Source organism: Lutjanus erythropterus, chromosome 19, assembly GCF_056507025.1.
Source record: "Lutjanus erythropterus isolate fLutEry1 chromosome 19, fLutEry1.hap2, whole genome shotgun sequence".
Lineage (NCBI taxonomy): Eukaryota > Metazoa > Chordata > Actinopteri > Lutjaniformes > Lutjanidae > Lutjanus > Lutjanus erythropterus.
In genome coordinates this window covers 25,263,253-25,281,802 of record NC_139335.1, presented here as the reverse complement: position 1 = coordinate 25,281,802, position 18,550 = coordinate 25,263,253, and the positions used below count along the sequence as shown (strand labels likewise).

General features: G+C 39.2%; 1 protein-coding gene across 1 annotated transcript in view; it reads right to left on the bottom strand.

Moving 5' to 3' along the window:
• Positions 1 to 17,160, bottom strand: part of grapa (GRB2 related adaptor protein a) — a 40,957-nt gene extending 23,797 nt beyond the window's left edge. Inside the window, exons 1-3 of the mRNA XM_084743747.1 lie at positions 16,766 to 17,160; positions 9,095 to 9,192; positions 7,866 to 7,985 (exon numbers count right to left, since the gene is read on the bottom strand). Coding sequence (XP_084599873.1) covers positions 7,866 to 7,985; positions 9,095 to 9,192; positions 16,766 to 16,843 — 296 coding nt within the window. The 5' untranslated portion in view covers positions 16,844 to 17,160. The remainder of the gene's footprint in view (positions 1 to 7,865; positions 7,986 to 9,094; positions 9,193 to 16,765) is intronic.
• Between the last annotated feature and the right edge of the window lie 1,390 nt (positions 17,161 to 18,550).

Here is an 18,550-nt window from a genome sequence, read left to right as displayed (position 1 = left end):
AACACTTGGGGAAACAGCTAAGCTAGCTCTGCTGAAGTTTTATTTGTTTTGAATTGTTAAGGTAATATGTCGGCTACAAAAACTAAAGCGAAATCACTATGGTCAAGAAATACATGTAACCCACTGTTTTGTTATTTTTACACTTTGGTTTTTTGTAAGGATCAAACAGAAGATAAAACGTTTTAAGTATATGATATATATGAAGGCTGGACACTTTAAGGTGAAACAAAATCATCTGATTTTATGACATTAAATTGCTTTAATATAAACCATTTTATATAGCACTATAGATCCAGGGATGAGAAGAACCGAGGTAAAAGGTAGAGGATAAAGTAAAGATAGATTAAATTTTGAAAAACTGAATAAAATAAGATGGAGAAAAGAAAGGAGGCGATCCTGTGGAGGCTGGCTGCTCTTATTTCAGCTCCACTGTCAATATGAGAAAACAGAGAAGTAAAAAGTTAAGTCATACACCCATCCTCCACCCGCCATAAGTTTTTCTTTCTCTTGCCTGTTTTATCTGCTATCACTGCTTGCGCTTTCTCTCTTTCTCCCTTCATTTCTCTTTATATTTGTCCCTCTTCTCTCCATTTCTCTCTGTATTTATGTCTCTGTCTCTCCCAAGTCTCTCTCAATTGGGTTTTGGTCACTGCACTGTGGTATTAAAGTGTGCCATTGAGCTGTGGTGAAAGCCTACCCGGGCAATTGGAAAAAAAAAAGACTAATCCACTTTTCTTTCAGTTCCAAAACTAAACAAACAAACTAAGAAAATGAAAGTGATGTTATAGGTTTTTATTTTTACCACAAATTTTGGCAAATATGTCATCATAAGGGATATTTTCAAACCCTCCACCATCTTTTGGTTATTCATTCATCATATGCAAACAACTTTTATGTGAGCTTATTCACTTTTGCACTGATATTCATATGAGAGGATTGATACCACTCTTGCGTCTGTAAACTAAATATGAAGCTACAGCCAGTTAGCTTAGCTTAGCACAAGTGCAAAGGAGGATGCTTTGAAGACACAACAGTTGCATTGCCAATGAATATTAGGTTAGAAAACAACTTTTACTGATTTAAAGTGACCTGTATGTGAGTATAAACCACACCCACTTTCAGTCTTCTAGATAAATACAGATACAGACAATTTTGATGGTTGAACAGATACAGATAATGACGCCTCTGTGCACCTCTAATAATGGCTAAGTAACAGACACCATCCACTGTTAGGCTGGTTCCCTGTAAGTCTCACTGCTATGATTTTTATCAGGAAAACATCATCATTATAGAGAAACTTAATGAACAAATTCACACTTCTTATTCTGATGTTTTCTTCTAACGCGACTCCCCCATCCCACCTCAACGCCGAGCCCTGTTGGTTCAATGCCATTACTCAGACTGATTGTTATTACCATGGAATGCACATCATTACAACAGCGTTTGCCGTTTCCCAAATCCAATATAAAATTGTGACAACTTCAATGTACTTCTTCAGTGAACATGCTTTTTTCCTCTCGGTTATTTACAAAGTTGTGTTGATCATTTCTTCATGGTGCTGGACCCTGTGGAAGTGTGTTACACCGTCAGATTGTAGTGGTGCCCTCAGCGGTTGAGGGGTACGTTATGGTTGGGTGTAGCAAAGCAATGTAAGGGGGAAACACATATTGACAGGGAAACAGATTTCAGCACAACTCCTGTTGTCTTTGCCACAGCAGCACAATAGTACAACTTGGAAACTCTTGGGGGGGGGGGGGGGGGGGGGGGGCTGTGTTTTCCACTCTAAATTTGCACCTCAAGAAAATGAAGCTAGTTGTTGCCAGCACCATGTATTTATTCCAGCATGGTGTTACATAACTTCAGTGACTCACTTCTTCACTCTGTCATGCATTTTGTTAGCCACATTTTCTCCAGCTAAACTAAACTAATGCACTTTTATTTGTGGGTTATTAAGGCTAACTTGGTGTGAAATTGTCCCATGGAATGATGACATTCATGGGACACTGACCCTGCTGTGAGTTACTTAAAGCTCAAAGCAAGATTATGTAGCTGTAAAATAAGCATAGCCCCAAGGGTCAGTTCCCTTTAAGGTTCCTCTTTGGAGACTAATGATGACTGATGACAAGGAAGCTGAATGAACAGCCTGATTCAGCACTTCATCATCAGCCATCATCAGTCACCAGAAGGACAAGTCAGTGATATCTCAGGCTGTGTCAAAAACGGCGTTATTTACAACAACAGACTGAGTCTGTTTAAATGGGCATGTGCACGTACGTCACCAGGCAACATTATACCTCCTTAACGGTCCAGTGTGTAAGCTTTACAGGTTTATAGATTTATTGACAGAATATGGGTGGAGGTCCTCTTCAATGGAGGTTACCATGTTGCACCACTATGTTTCTACAGTAGCCCAGAATGGACAAACCAAACACTGACTATAGATAGGGCTTTTCATGTTTTTTAGGAGATTTCACAGCCACTGTTTGTTCTCCTGTATACCTTGAAGGGGAGGGTGAGATGAGACATTTGCAGTCTGCAAACTCAACAGTAGATGGCACTATTTCCTACACACTGGTCTTTTAGAGCAGAATCTGACTAATATATGTAGCTCAATCGATATTATCAGCCCTATATTTGACTATCACAGCTAATTAAAAATATGGGTGAAAACTTTACTGTTTCAGTGCCCTGATATCATTTTGACATTATTTAGTTTATTATTAAACTGTCAAATATTCTGTCTTCATTACATATCTTTGTCACAAGTATGCATGTTTGTATGTATTCCATATTCTGTCTATAAATCAAGAATAACACACACATAATAACATAATAATAAGAATATTGGCCGTTATCTCGATATTGGCTTTTTTTTTCTCCCTAATATTGATATCGGCATCTGCCAGTGTCTGTCTGGCCCTACTTTAAAGTGTCGTTTGTTGTTCACAATGCAAGCGCTCATTCAAAAGCACTTTTTGGTGGCCAGGACAATTTTTACGGTGGACATAAAGCCAAGGAAACTAACAATGTTTCAAATGTATCTGTATCACTCTTTGTCATCACAATGAAAATGTTTTTTGTTCTGCATGACCCTCACCTGATTGAAGAAGAAGGTCAGAGAGGAAACAGTTGTGTGGTGTTAGCGTGTGTACTAAATATACCAAAAGCACGAAGTGGATTGAGATGTGGTGAAGCAACCTTGAGCTCTGTCACACAACAAAATATCCAGTAACCAAAAAGAAAGTGACACACTTGGTGAGTTGTTGTCATGTTTTGTGGGATAATTTTCATAAAATGCATGCCACAAAGTGCCACACATTCAAGCAGCTTTTAAAATACAGTTTGATTATTGAAGAATGTGATTAACAGCATCAGATGGCTGTTAAAGCTATTACAAGGGACCCTCATATTTTGTTCAAATGGGAGGCTGTAACTTTGCCTGGAAAAATGTAAACACAGACTTGTTTTTTTCTGATTTAAAGAAGACTCCAACACGGTAATAGGCACAAAGAATAATTATACAGAAATAGCCTTTTTCTCACAGATGGTAGATCATACAGAGGCACCAGTAATAAATTGAGACTGTTACATAACCAGTTAAAAACTCCTCATAGTAGCTTTAATAAACCCAATATTTTGGGGACAATAAAAGAACCTTATTGATTAATAAATTCTGCTCAATTTTGTTTCAAGGATAGTAAGAGTAACTCAATAAACAATGATAAAGAAAATGACGACACAACTGTGCAACTAAAATAAGTTAAGGTGAGTTACATGTACATATGTCTTGCAATTATTGTAATTCTCTGGTGTATCCACTTCCCATCAATGCTGGTGTGTGAACGTTTGATGATGACTCACAGAGGTGGTGCACAGTTGTAGGTGGAAGGACTGGTATTGATAGTGATTATGGCAGAGTATGAATAAGGAAGTGAGACTTTACATTTGAGAACAAGTGAAAGTTGTTTGTTATCTGGGAAAGTCTGAAAAATACCACCACCAACACCACGAAAAGAAAAAAAAAAATGTGACCAGGACTGCAACATGCTGCCTCTGAACTATGTTGCTGTACTGCGGCTCTTTTTCCTCTGACAATTATTTTGCTTTTTCAAAGTAGATCTATATTATAGTGTTGGAGACAAACCCTTTTGGGGGAATGTGCTGCTGAGTCAAAGACTGCTCTGAAAGCCAGCTAAGCTAAAATGGATTCCTCGTGCCTCTCTGTACAAGTCTAGGTTGGAATCACTTTGCTCCACTTTCCAAAAATAAGCTACTAAATAACCCAGTGGGACAGGTTTACTGGCACAGTCTGAATCTCGTCCCCAGTCACATAATCTTTCATAACCGCCTTTTAAAAAAGTATCCTTAACAAAAACTGTCCTTAAACATGCCTCCCTCTGTTCTGTCTGAATACAAGAAATCTCAGGAAGTGGTTGTGACTAAGTTTCCAGTAAAGGTCCCCAGTCAAAACCACAACAAGGACACTGAGGTCAGGTCACTTGCTATTTTTTCTGAAGGGTATTAGAAACCTTTAGGAAGTTTGCACTCTACATTGCTGGATATTTTCTGTATTTTTAAACTCACATTATTAAGGCCTACAAATAAATAACTAAAGAAGTTATTACTTTCTTGCCAGAGTTTAATTTGATCATTGTCCTGTGACTTTATTATGTGATAATCTGAAAATTGTATTGTCACAATTTTCTTGACGGAGCTTGCAGTCATGACTTTATTACTAAAACCCTGCCCGCAGGGTGCTTTTGTCATAATTTGAATGTACTGGAATGATAGACAAAGCTGCTGACTGCTTTCTGATGGTTAATTAAATTGACCAATGAAGCCTGAGAAATTCAACAGCAGAACACAAAGGCTGAACACAGAGCTGACTTTTTTATGACAAACAATTTTGTAGTGATAGAATAATATATGTTATAGTGACACCATGTTCTAACACCTTTACATAGACCTTCAGCACAGTGAAATAGCTGGTGATTTAAAGCTACATATGTGTCTGTCAGAGAGAGTCAAAGTCAAGCTCATAGCGACAGCTGAGGACACCGAGGTCAGGTCCGATGTATTTTTCGGGGTCCTTTAAAAAAAAATTTGAATATGCATATTTCTTAAAATGTTAAAGCGACAGATTTCTAAAGCTGTTGTGAACAAAGATTGGCTTCATCTTGCCAGCACATTTACATTATGTGACAGATATGTTTGAATAGATACATTTTACTGGCAAAAGTATTCATGGTGAGAATACATTACATTCAAGTTATATAGCCTATTATAATTATAATTTAAATATATATATATTCACATGTAAATAAAGAAAATATAAAGTGTTTCCTGCTCGGGGTTGTTACAGAACATTTGGACCTGAACAAACAGATAAAGAACCAGCTTTAATGGCCAAGTAAAGTCTTTTTCCTGCTTCACAAATGTGCTGCCTTTATCTATTTTTATAATCTTAAATTCAAAATTTTAGGGTTGGTCGGACAAAACAAATAATTTGAAGAGAACTGGTGCCCAGAAACTGACAAGTTGAAGTCAAATGATAACAAAATACATTCATAAATAATAGTGTCAGCTAAAAAGTAAAGTAAAAGTATAAATCAGTTGATAAAAAGTAGGGAAATTCTTTAATTCTTTTTCTTTTTCCTTTCTCTTAAGAGAAAATTAAGAGAAAATATACAAGATATTTAAGGGAATGTTGCTGCTGGAGGCACATTATTTCAGATATTTATCAGATTATTATTGTTACTCTTGAAAATGCATATACAACACACTTCAAAAACCCCTTGTGGGCTCTCATGACACCAGAATTTTTAAAATCCTGGCTACAGCCCTGATCACAGGGCCTCTCCTTGACTTTTAAGTGACAATTACAACTTAACGATTATTACTTTTATTACAATAAATATGCAGGATTCCACAAAACTGGTACATAGCTATGAAATATGGCTAATGAAATACAACAACAGATGTTCATTTCAATAAAAAAAACATCACAAATTTATTTTCCAACCACTGTTGATGATTTCTAACTCTAAACGGCGGTCTGCCTGTATATGAAGGAACAAACTCCCTCTTTGGCTTCATTCTTGGCTGTGAAAGCGGATCAAATTTTCACGGACTGACGTCAAAGCCGGACCGAGCTGAGCCGAGCTGAGCCGAGCTGAGCCGGGACTGAAGTTCTCGCAGTTACTGCTGTCAAGACGTCTATTCTGACAGGGGAGCTGTCAGCACTGCAAGGACCACACACACACACACACACACACACACACACACACACACACACACTCACGCTCACAAACACCTGACCCAATTTTCAAGCTGCTACACCATCCAACAAGAGCCAGAGAGACATCAACAGACAGCCAAAAAAAACAAGTAGCATCAAAATCCTCTCTGTCCCCTCTTGGCAAACCTGTTTTACACGCAGCACCTCACATCTCTTCCTTCCCTCTAATTTTCCCTTTCAGTTCCCTTAACAACTTATTTTTCCTTTCCTTTCCGTTAACGCTTCCAAAAACCTGTCCTAAATCCACTGGGAGAGAGCTATCATGCCCAGACATTGTCAAAAAAACAACCGCAAAACGACCCACAAATCCAGCTCTTAACCCCTTGACTTGAGCCAGTTTGTCTTATGGCCCCTGCAGCTCAGATGAGAGCCAACCTTTAGTACCAAGTCTGGCGTTTAGTGCCAAAATTCAAACTCCAGACCTCCCTTTGACACACACATCCCAACTCTCCAGCTCCAATATCCACACAGCCCCCAGGAGCACGACACCAAGCCTCAGCTGCATCCCTGACCGCCATCCCCCTGACAAGACAAGCGATCGGGCCCCATCAGCAACTCCAGATGCCGCGGTGTGCCAGACAGGATTAGCTCACATCAGGCCAGAGGGGTTGCAGATCCTCCCTCTCCCTCCACCCCACACCTTATCCTCTTTACTCTCCTCCTCCTTTCCTGCTCCTCTGATCCCCTGCCACCAACATAAACACACACACACACACACACTCGCGCTGGCTAACACTCAGTTTTATTAATGAATAAACAGTACACTGCATGTGCAGCGACGTGTGCATCTGTGCATACGGTATATGTTTACATAGATATGCTAATTTAATTAGATTGCATTATAAGAGATGGAATGAAACTTTAATGAACCCTGTGGAGAAACAGTGCTGTCGCAGTAATAAGAGGAAACACAGACAATGGGAATAATATGTAAAGAATACATAGATCAAAGAGGTGTACAAAAATCAAGCTAAGACTTTAAACTCATATTAAGAATGCAGCACATGCAAGCGCAACTAGAAGAGCAGCTCAGTCAGATACTGATATTTCGTCACCACCCCTCGGCAGCTCGTACAGATGCGGACAGTACCCATTAGCAGTTGAAAGCGACACACCAGGCTTTTCAAACGACTTCAGTGTAAACCCATCTGCAGCTATATAAGATGCCCTGAGCTGGTGACTCATAGTAAGGACTCAGAATAGAGAGGGAGAAGGTCCACACTCAAAGGAGGTGGTGTGGCTCAAAAAAATACACAAGGACTTGTGCAGAACTCCGCCAGGCAACTCAAAAACAATTTTTGGATGTAATCCATTTGTAATCACCAATGTTTTAATTAGTAGCTATAATTTAATTACATATTTTTCTCAGTAACTGTAAAAGATTAAGGTTAAGAGGAGTGAAGTGTCATAAATGTTCTAAAAAAATTGACTTATGGGTTGAGTTGTACACAAGATTAGCTGTGGACAGGCCCTGTTGGTTATGGACACACGTGCCAAACAAATGCATGAAAAAATATTTAAAATGTGCAAAAAAAAATGGATCCCTGAACGACTTTTTATTTCCTACCTGACAGACATGGAGAACTCTCCAGGGGCACTCTCGCTCTCTCTGACCAGAAAAGCACCACATTCCCTGTGTCTGAGACGACTCTCTGCCACGCCTCGAGATATTCGACCGGCAAACCATCTGGAGGAAAGCAAGAAAAAGTAAGAAACACAGAACAAGAACATTGATGTAACTGTCTTTTGCATGTGAACTGTGTTCTGTGCGGCTGTGATACAGTTCTGCACATTCAAAGTTGAGAAATGAATTTGTTTGGATGTCTGATAACTTTTGATGTGTGTATTTTGGATGAAAAGGATGAGCATTCAAAAGAAAAGTAGCTCACGAGAGTAGGCTCACAGATCAATGCTGACAGAGACACAAAAGAGAAGTTGAGGGTGGATGGAGAACAATAAATGTAAAATTAGCACATTTGTGAAGTTATTTTTGAACACGCTGCTAAATATGCACACAAAACAAATCCCAACATGCTGGATTTCAGTTGTCAGCTTTGGAGCATAAGTAAAGTGTCATTTTTCATGTCTGTTTTTGTGCTCATTAGTCTTGCTTAACAGAGCAGTTTGGATGCAAGGTTTGCAGAAATGATGCTCTGCTTTCAGGAACCTGTTCTCTGCACTAACAGTCAGTTTGATGACTCAGGTGAGCAAAGTGAGACATCCAATATGGAGGCCACGTTCTAGTTGTAGGATCCTCTCAGGTAAGGTCATTAGGTCAGAATTCTGGGTTTTTACTTTTTAGATCTTTGACGATATCACTCACGAACACACATCCCAACAGACAACACATCTCCCTACAGTGTGCACAAACTTCGCAAGGCAGCCCCAGATGGACCGTACATCAGCGTTCATTAACGAACCAGAGCTGCTTTAATGGCTGTGTTGTCAGTTTCGGGTTTGTCACAGCTAAAAAGTAGAACCCAGCTGGTGTATGACCATCTGATGGAGAAACAGGGTGTACCAGCAGCTTCACTGTAAACACACACACACACACACACACGCACACACGGTTGTATCATGTGTGATTACGTAAGGCAGCCAGTGAGTGTGTCCCTTTGGGTAAGCTGCCTTATGCCGGCATGCAGATGTCCAAAGCGGAGCAGAAAACGCCCCCAAGCTGCACACACTCACTGATGAGCTGTTTAGATAGACCAGTGCTGGACGTGTGAAATGTACTCATGCGCTTTACAGATGAGTTAAAGATGTGTGCATGTGTGTGTGTGTGTGTGTACTTACGCGTGTGGCCGCAGGTTGATGTAGTTTTTTGGCACAAAGCCTTTTCTGTTGTGGAGTTCAGCTGTGTACCAGTTCGGATCATCCTCCATGTTGGTGATCTGGGAGCAAACACACACACAAACACAGATGAAATATTACTCATAATGATGTTGACGCAGGCTATTACTATCGGGTGAAAGGCCACTTTCATTTCTCTCTGGCTCCCCGTATATCAATCTCCTCGCCGGGCCTCTCTTCCTCTATTATCCGGTACAGTGGCTTTCATTCATCTCTGCGTGAACCGAAGCCCTCAGCTCACACAGCTTCCAGAGAACACAGGATGATCGGCAAGCTCGAAATGCCACATAAAGCTGTTCATGATTACACAAACAAGGGCCAGCGAACAACTGCATTAAAGGACAAATCTGTAATATATTTGCTGAAATACAGTGGTTCCCAAACTTTGTCTGGTATCAGTTTGGCAACCGCTGCTGTAGAAAATCATAAAATGACCACCATGTGTCATCAGCGATTCATGAAACATGCAAATACTCGCTTCTCTGACACTACAGCTGTGGTGTCTTCCTTGATTATGAGTTGGAAGAAATCATTAATAATCTCTTCGAAGAAATAAATGCTGGAGTCTGGCAGGCAGTCAGTGAACTCCAACACCAGGGCCTCAATTTTTGGATCAGTGTACTTTTGTTTTCAGGATTATAGGCATACCTTTAGGCTACCTTTACAATTGACATTTACAAAGAGATGATCAATTTACAGTGCAGGACTCATCGTCCTTGTTATTGTCGAATTATAATGATGCACTCATCTTGCGCTCCTGCAGAGTTCTTGCAGCCTGCCTGAGCTTCCATGAGTCTAAGGAGGAGGGGGCACGGAGAAACAACTTGCCTGGACACACAATTATTCCATGTTGCTCATTTAACCTAGAAATTATGTTGCTGCACATAAGAGAGGAGAAGTGTGGAAGACGCACAGGGACTGATGATGGTAAATTACTTTCTTTAATGGACAGTTTTTAGCTTAGAAACACTGGGGTGATAAAGGCAGCAGAGGACAGTCTTCAGAGACACGCTATGACCTGATATGCTCTAGTTTAACTGCTTGAATATTTACCTTTTTTATCCTTTCTTATATTTTATCAGTCTTGTCACTGTCTTTTCTCTTCTGTTGTCATTTTTTATTCAGTATTCTAATCCAGCTGTGACATTCCTTGTCATTTTGATATTGTAAGCTGTTGTTTTGTTTCCTATGCTTGGCTTGCGGTGACATGTTTTATAAACCCCTTATTTTCTTTATCTCTACGTACAGAGCTTTTTTTGGAGCTCTTTTTTTTTTATCACAGTTCTGCTACGCCTTATCAGCTAAACTCAGTTAGAGTAAATATGCAAAACTGAAATACTGAAATGTATCCCACCAGTGAGGACTTCAGTGAAACTATGATGGGTAGGGCCCATCTGCCAAAAAGTTGCCCTGTCCTCTCTCTGCCTCTAGGAACTTCATTTCATGCACCATGTATTTTAATGGTTGCACTTGTACGTGCATTTTAAAATGTGTTGCAGGCTAAGGAATGGTTTACTGTTGAGAGCATCAGTCATCAGTGATCGCCCTTTAAATCAGTTGGTAGTTGAAAATAACATTTTATAAGTGAGAAGTAAGAAGAATCCCTTTTAAACAACCCCTTGCTATTTTTTAGGCAGTTTAATACAATATATTGGACCACCCACCCAGACCAGTCAAACCCACAGCCGCAGACCACCCCAGGATGAGTGGAGGTGAGTCATAATAAGAGTCGTGTTAATCCAGTTTGGGCTTAAGGCTGCTTCCGTCTAATGTCAAGTCAGGAAAATGAAATGGGACTCAAGCAGGCCAAGAACCAGGAAATCAGAGACTGTTGACACGTCCTGTAGAAGGAGACCTGCTTCACCACAATATCCAGGATCAAGGTGTTGCTTGGTGCTCAAACACAAAATAGTTGATGGACGACATTTCTCAGATGTTGAACTTTTTATCTGACGATGTCGACCATACTGTCATCCCCATCTCATTGCTGCTGTTTACATCTAACCTCACAGACAAGACAAGACGCTGCATCATCACTGCTCCACTGTTTATTACAGTAAACTGTAGTCAAACGAGGGTTTATCTTTGAGTAAAGTCATGCATCATGGAAAAAATCCTTAATCATCCATGTTTTGTTCATATTACTTCGTGGAAAATAACACAGTCTAAGTGAGTCTAAGCTCAGTGGAATCCATTCACCATTTCTGTCTTTCTCCTTCATGTGTATTTGAGATATGTATAATTAGGATGTTTATCCACAACCACCCCCACTGATTCAGCTGTGCCTGCGTCAGCTCCTTCCAGACCATACCAAATGGACTTAACAATTACATAATTAGGCCCTTAAAATAACAATCATATGAACTCCAAATGCTTTGAAATGTCCTACATAAACATCTGCAATAGACTGTAAATATCTGAACAAAGCTCTTAAAGGTGCAGAAAGCTGGAGATGGTGGATTGTTGAATCTCATTCCCAGGTCGTCACATACTTATGTTCTGGGAATTAAACTCGGATTCAAATCCCATGGCTGTAGCATTGTTGTCAAGCATGTTTCCTTAATCTCTGAATCACAAATCATGGTCATTTAATGTCTTTTTGCAGTAAATATCAGACAGATTTCTACTTTAATGAGGCTGAAACAGGTCAGGTGATACCCTGCACCTGAATGCCTCTTTGAGGCACAAATAAAGACAGACTCTCTCTGGTTTTGGGTCTTTTTTTTTTGTCACACCATAAAGTAAACAAAAATACTAGAATGGTGTTTTATTAAACTACTGATAATGATAAATGAATAATTCATTTAGGTATTTGAACAACTGCAGTGTTTACAAGAGATTGTGGATAGTGAAATCCTGTTAAAAAATCACACTAGCTTACTGAGCGTACTACCTGGCTACTCCCTGTGACTCTAGTTGCTGCCAGAGCCTGTCACACGATCCAAATCCTATTTAAATCCCAAACTGTCTCATTCATGTGTCGGGGTTTGGAGAACAAAAGAAACGTGTGTTTTCGTGCTCTAGTTTCAAGTCCCTTGTGTCGGACTTGGCCGCACTGTCTTCCAGCTTTAAACAGAATGTCAGAGCAGCTACTTTTTGAAATTTTAACCATGAAGCAAGCATTTTTATAATTTCATTATGAGTGTACGCTCTACTCAGCCACATAACATCTTCCTGTTTGTCTCCATACTGGAAACAAGGTGTGAAAAGGAGCAGGTCTGCAACCTACACTCTTTGAAATAAGGCTTCCAAAAGAGTTCTTCCTGAAGAGCTAAGGCTTTACCAAGAACCGCTGGGTTCTGAAGATGGTTTCCACAAGGGTTCATTAGAAGACTTCTTAAAGGATTTTTAAAATCCTTCTGGGATTCTGGGTAAAACCTTTGACAGATGGTTTTAGGTATAACCCTTTATGTTGGGTTCTAGTCAGGACTCCCTTAAACCTTTTCCACCAACATGGAACCAGCCAATTCTTGTTCAGTCACCTAATTTTAAGTCATTCTGTGCATTTCCACAAAAAAAAAAAAGGTTTGGCGCCTGAAAAGTTGGTTCGCACCTAGAACCAAATACAGAAGCTTCTCCTTGGGAACCAAAGTGAGCGTTTCATATTCTCTAGGTTGCGGTGCATCGTGCGACACCCTCTGTTGACGACATTCCTGATAACAATGGTTCCTCTCAAAACTGCTGGAGACATGAGCTGGTTTACTAGATAGAACCAAGGTTTCAAGAATTTGAATGGAATCAGTTCAAGAACCAAGAGCTAATATGGTGGAAAACCAGCTTCTGAAAAGGTGGTACAAAAATGGTACAACCAAGAACCAAAAGGGAGACAAGGTGAAGAATGCTTTATGGTTATAGCTAGCTCCTTTATTTCTAGGATTGTACAGGAAGCTTTTTAGCTGGAAAGGTGTGGTTTGATTGAGCATGAGGCTTTATGAGCTGTTATGACATTACAACGCTCAGGCCATCTGGTGCTGCAGGCAGGAGTGAGCAAATGCGAAGAATTATTTAAAAGTACTGTTTGACCCAGGTGTGACCGGAGCCGTTTGGCTGAGATGAGACGGCAGTTTATCCCAGTGGGAAGAAAGAAAAAGTGGCACATGAGCTGAGGAATCTTCTAAGTGTCGGTCCCATTTTAGCGACAAATGTGTCACTACAGCCTATAGCCATCACCTACGTACAGCCATCAGCACAAGTCTTATGTCGCAGTTCAGTGACCAAAGTCAACATCTATTCACATTGTGATTCAAAGGTAGATTTAAAAGACTTTACCAAGTGGTATCTGCGCATCAATACCACAGGGAGTAGAGAATCCGATTTATTTACTGTAGCAACGAACTGACAAGGCAGCAAAACTAAATGTCACCTCATTTTGGCTGCATCATACTCTGACACTCAGCTCCAAGAAAATGACTGAGCAGACAGCAGAAATGAGAAGCTGCTTTATTCATATGTCGTCTATTATTGGAATGGAGCCTGCCTGGAATGAATAATATACCAACCTACTGCATACATTTTAAGGTAAATTCCATCCTCAGGTATTATTATCCTCATAGACATAACCAAATACATGTCATGGGTTATTTTGGGTGTTTCCCTCCAGCTGCCTCATACATACTCATACATTCTTCTATCTTAAGTGATTTCAAACACTGTGAAAAATCATAAACAAATTTCAAAGAATCAACTATTCTTTTCTCATTAACTTAAATATAACAGTTTGGTTTGTTCGAGATAATTAAACTTTAAAATTTCAAGTATTTATTTTCAGAACACTTGAGGACTTGTAGACATGAGTTCTTAACTGGAAATCTTTTGAATTGAAATGTTGAATGTATGCACTGAGCACACTTCAATCAACTCGTTAAATTAGGTTTGTAAAGAAAAACGATCAGCGTATGAGGAGACTTCCCAGCATGCATTGTTTCGGAATTCTTCAGAGACCTTGTTTTTTTTTATAGTTTGAAGAAAATATGAAGAAAACTGTCTGTGTGTCTCTAATACACTTTAAGATCAGTCATGGTGGCTTGTTTTAACAATGATGAAAATATTGCGAGCCATGATGGTTAGTATTGAATTCAGTCTCTTAAGCTTAAAATTTAATCAGTTCACTGGGAGCAGTTTCACATGAGTTGGAACAAAGTAGCTCAAACAGAGGCAGACGCAGCTAAAGGTTCTTTGTGTGAAATGAAGAACTGAGAAAAAGTGAAAGGAAATCAAATTTGTTTGTAATGTTCATCGGTGAGTGAAGACGTCTTTATTTGTTTTATTTATAGTTTATTTATTTATTAGTTTATTTGACTAGGAAACTTTACTTGTTTTGAATAATTTCAAAATTACCTCAGTTTGTCTTTTCAAATTTAGTGAACAAATTTAGCAAACAGCATGGACATTAGCTTTTTTTTTTTTTTTTTGTTAGTTTTACAGTGAACATTTCCCAGAATGCCTTTCAGAACACCAGCAGAGAGTATGGTCAAACTAGTAATATATGGCCTATAGCGGCCATAGCGCTGTCATGATAATGAGAACAAGAACATAGGGGTTTTCCCAGCCAAGGAAAAGCTAAAGCCGACCCTGACGCAATACGTGTCCCGCAGCAAAAGTGCACTCTGGTCAACTGAGGCTTATACCGGTAGAGAAATTGATCTCGTGGCGGGAGTCTAGAGAGAAGCTCTTGCTCTTTAAATCTGAGGTTTACTGCCGATGTCTTACAGGGACAATTTTCTACTACAATAATTTCCAGCTGTGCAGGAACTATCTCAGGACTGCGCTTGGCGTGTTATCCATCCGAAAAACACAACAGCTGTAGCTTCAAGAAAATGTTGGTAGGACATCCTAAATTAGACTTCTTTAAAGGAGAAGTTTGACATTTGGGGAAAAAATGTTGCTGTCATGTTCGTTAGCTAAATATGAAGATATAACAGGATACCTTAGCTTTGCTTACAGACCAGAAACATGGGGAAACAGCTAATCTAAAGTGTACAGATGTCAACTCACTGTTTAATGACGTTATGTGATGAACTCACTAAATAAAATAAAAATATATACAGTAAATGTCTTTAGTCTGGTCAGATTTGGTCAAATTTGTCAACACAACAAGCAATACATATTGCATATTTAGTGTCATTTACATTTAGTCAATCTAATTACCCTTACAGAAATAGTAGTGGCACAAACTACAGGTGTACTGCGTGTATTTCCTGTTTCATTTGTGTATTTATATGTCTTTGCTGCAACTGTTTTTTAATCAAGGGCCACATTAAGGTAATTTCTCTTGTAAGAGGAGCTTACTCAAAATATTTATCTTCCATTTTAAATGTAAATGAAAAGGAATAAGCTCCATTATCCATAAATCATGATTAAAAAAACAACAATTAAGTCACAGTTAAAAACCCGAGAGGAGTAACGTGTCAAATGTGTTTTTATGAGTAAATAAAGCACTGCTTATTAAAGAAAGTTTCATAATTTAAAAATTGACATATGTTAAAAATTTTGTTGTTTAAAAAATAATAAAAACAAAGACTTGAGGAGCTAAACTAAATTTAAAGCAAAATTTTAAAACAACATAAAAGTAAAAACTCATATTTACATATTTAGCTTAGCCATGGGAGTGGTATCAATCTTCTCCTCAGCAAAAAGGGGATAGAAAGGTGAAGCCCCTTCCCCTCGTGGTCCTCAATTTTGAGAAAATATGAATGATGGCAAGAGACAAATTATTTTTGGTCCCATTTGAATGATGTTACAAAATACACATATGATGTTTAAGCATAATTATAATAAAGTTATGAAAGTTGCAGTTTGTCATAGGTTTTTTGTAGTTGAACTACGTTTGTCAACCATTTGGACTTAAGCAAGATTATGTTAACAGCGTGAAGATAACTGACAAACGTTAACCACCGCATTGGACGCGGCTCACTTGACTACATCCCAGTACAAAAACACACAGGCATTGTAGCTTCAGCGGCTAACATTAGCTTTTAGAGGGAGAAAGTTCTGACATCTCATAATGCACCTTCTGGGTGTGTGGTCTTTCTTATTACACACCTTCACAGTCTGATATTTCAACTCCATGGCACAATTCAAACACGATCAAAAACTTATGTGTCTCGCTGTTGTTTGTGTTTCTCGACTACGGTTCATATTTTCTCTGAAGTAAGGTGTGATGGCGCTCCACTGGAAGGTCTAAGGACTTACTATACATCATACTATTCCCTTAAACTAGTCTCTTTTTTTGCTACAGAGTGCAACACAAACACTTTTTAAGCTGCTGAAGTTGAAAAAAAGAAATTCCTGCACAATCACAATAACTTTCTCAAATAAATTGTTTCACTGTTTGTAATATTCAATATAGACTCAAGCTGTGTAGGCTGGTTTCCCATGCTGCTCTGCATTTAGTCGGCACCTGGATACAGAGTGTCAGAGCTGTAGTCGTGAAAGTTATAATTGCTGTAATTATCACAGTGGAGGCAAAGAGGTATAGAAGACGTGCTCTAATCTGTGGATAGATAGATACATACATACATAGATACAGTAGATAGATAGATAGATAGATAGATAGATAGATAGATAGATAGATAGATAGATAGACAGATAGATAGATAGATAGATAGATCTTACCTTGAGCATGTCTCCCTTGTTGAAACTGAGTTCATCGCCCTCTGTGGCACGAAACGTATAAAGTGCCACAGCTTCCATGCCGAGACCTCACACACACATACACACATGCACACACACACTCACACACACACACACACACACACACTGGGACCCCCACTAATGCCCCTGGCACAGGGGTGGGGGGAGGCAGTGGGAGAAATGTATATAAAAAAAACTGATAAAGGAAGTGCAGTGAAATGACAGATGGTAAGCGAGGAAGAGGAGCAGGAGAGGAGAGGTCTCGTCTGTCCGCTGAGCCACAGAGCGCGCAAGAGAGTCAGAGGAGCAGAGGATGAGAGAGAGTGTGAGCTCGGTGAGGGGAAAAACACGACTGGCTGCTGCTCAGCAACACACTACCATGAGTAACGCTCACAGAGAGAGAGAGAGAGAGAGAGGGAGAGAGAGGGAGAGAGAGGGACAGCGAGTAGGGGCAAGGGAGTGGGAGGCACTTCCTGTGTATATATTTGTCTCAAACAGTTGGTGTGGCTTCTGTGGACTGTGTGTGTGTGTGTGCATATGTGCATGTGCATGTTTGATCAATCAATTGTCTGCGCATGCAAGTGTGTGTGTTTGTGTGAGTGAGTGTGGTTTGTCTTTACACTTCCGTCACTGTGCGAACGTGTTTTAGTTTCACACCTAGTAGGTGAAAAGTGAGCTCATCTCTGCTGCTTCTCATTATTTTAAGGAGTAAACAGAAAAAGGGGTCAGAAAAGGTGAGAGGTGCAGGAATAAATCACCTCCAAATTAAAATGACGGAAGCTTTGGTTAGAATCAACTTCCTTCTCTCATTAAATTAAAGCTACTGCAAGGAACTTTCATATTGTGTTGATTTTGGGGGCTCCTGTGGACAAAAGTGGTAGTGTCTCCATGGTCAAAACCATAAAATATAATGTCAAAAGTAAAATTATCTAAATAAAAAACTCCTCTTGGTTCTTTTTAACTGGCTAACAAATTACACACAGTAACTGGGAAAATATAAACACAGGCTCTTTTCATCTGATTTCACAGGCAATCCAGCCCGGTGGTAACAGATTTTCACTCTGACTATTTTGTTTGCTTTTGTAGGTCATATAGAGCTGTCAGTGACAAATTGAGGCTGTTTCATAACCAGTTAAAACTCCCTGTGGTAGTTTTAATGTAAATTTAGAAGTTTTATTTATTCATGTTAATTAAACTTAACATTTCTAGCATTTATTTTCAGAACACTTAAAAACATGAGTTCTTCTAACTTGAAGTCTTTTGACTTGAAATGATGAGTTGAATGAACATACTATACAGAGTTCAATCAATATGATCAATATAAGACTTCCCAGCAGGCATTGTTTGAGAGTTCAACCTCTCCCGAGACCTGTCTTTATTATAGTTTGAAGAAAACACATATAATGAGTATTACGTGTGTGTGTGTGTGTGTGTGTGTGTGTGTGTCTATATGTTAGATATGTATGTACTATCTAACAAAGTATCTCCAACATGAGCAGCTGCAGCTGTAATTTCTTTGTATGAAATGAAACTGACTCTTTAAACTGAGAAGATGTCTCTAAACAAGCCAAACTTTGTACCAATGAAGATGACAACTAGGAATGATATGTTCTTTATTAGAAATTTTATTAACCCCTCTATTAAACCCATGATTAGACTTTATTAGAGGGTGATTAGGCATGCATTACAACAGAACTGTACTGTAAACTAAAGTGAAAGCACTCATCTACTACTTGAGACACACCTTCTTTGGCTGGTCCCATATAA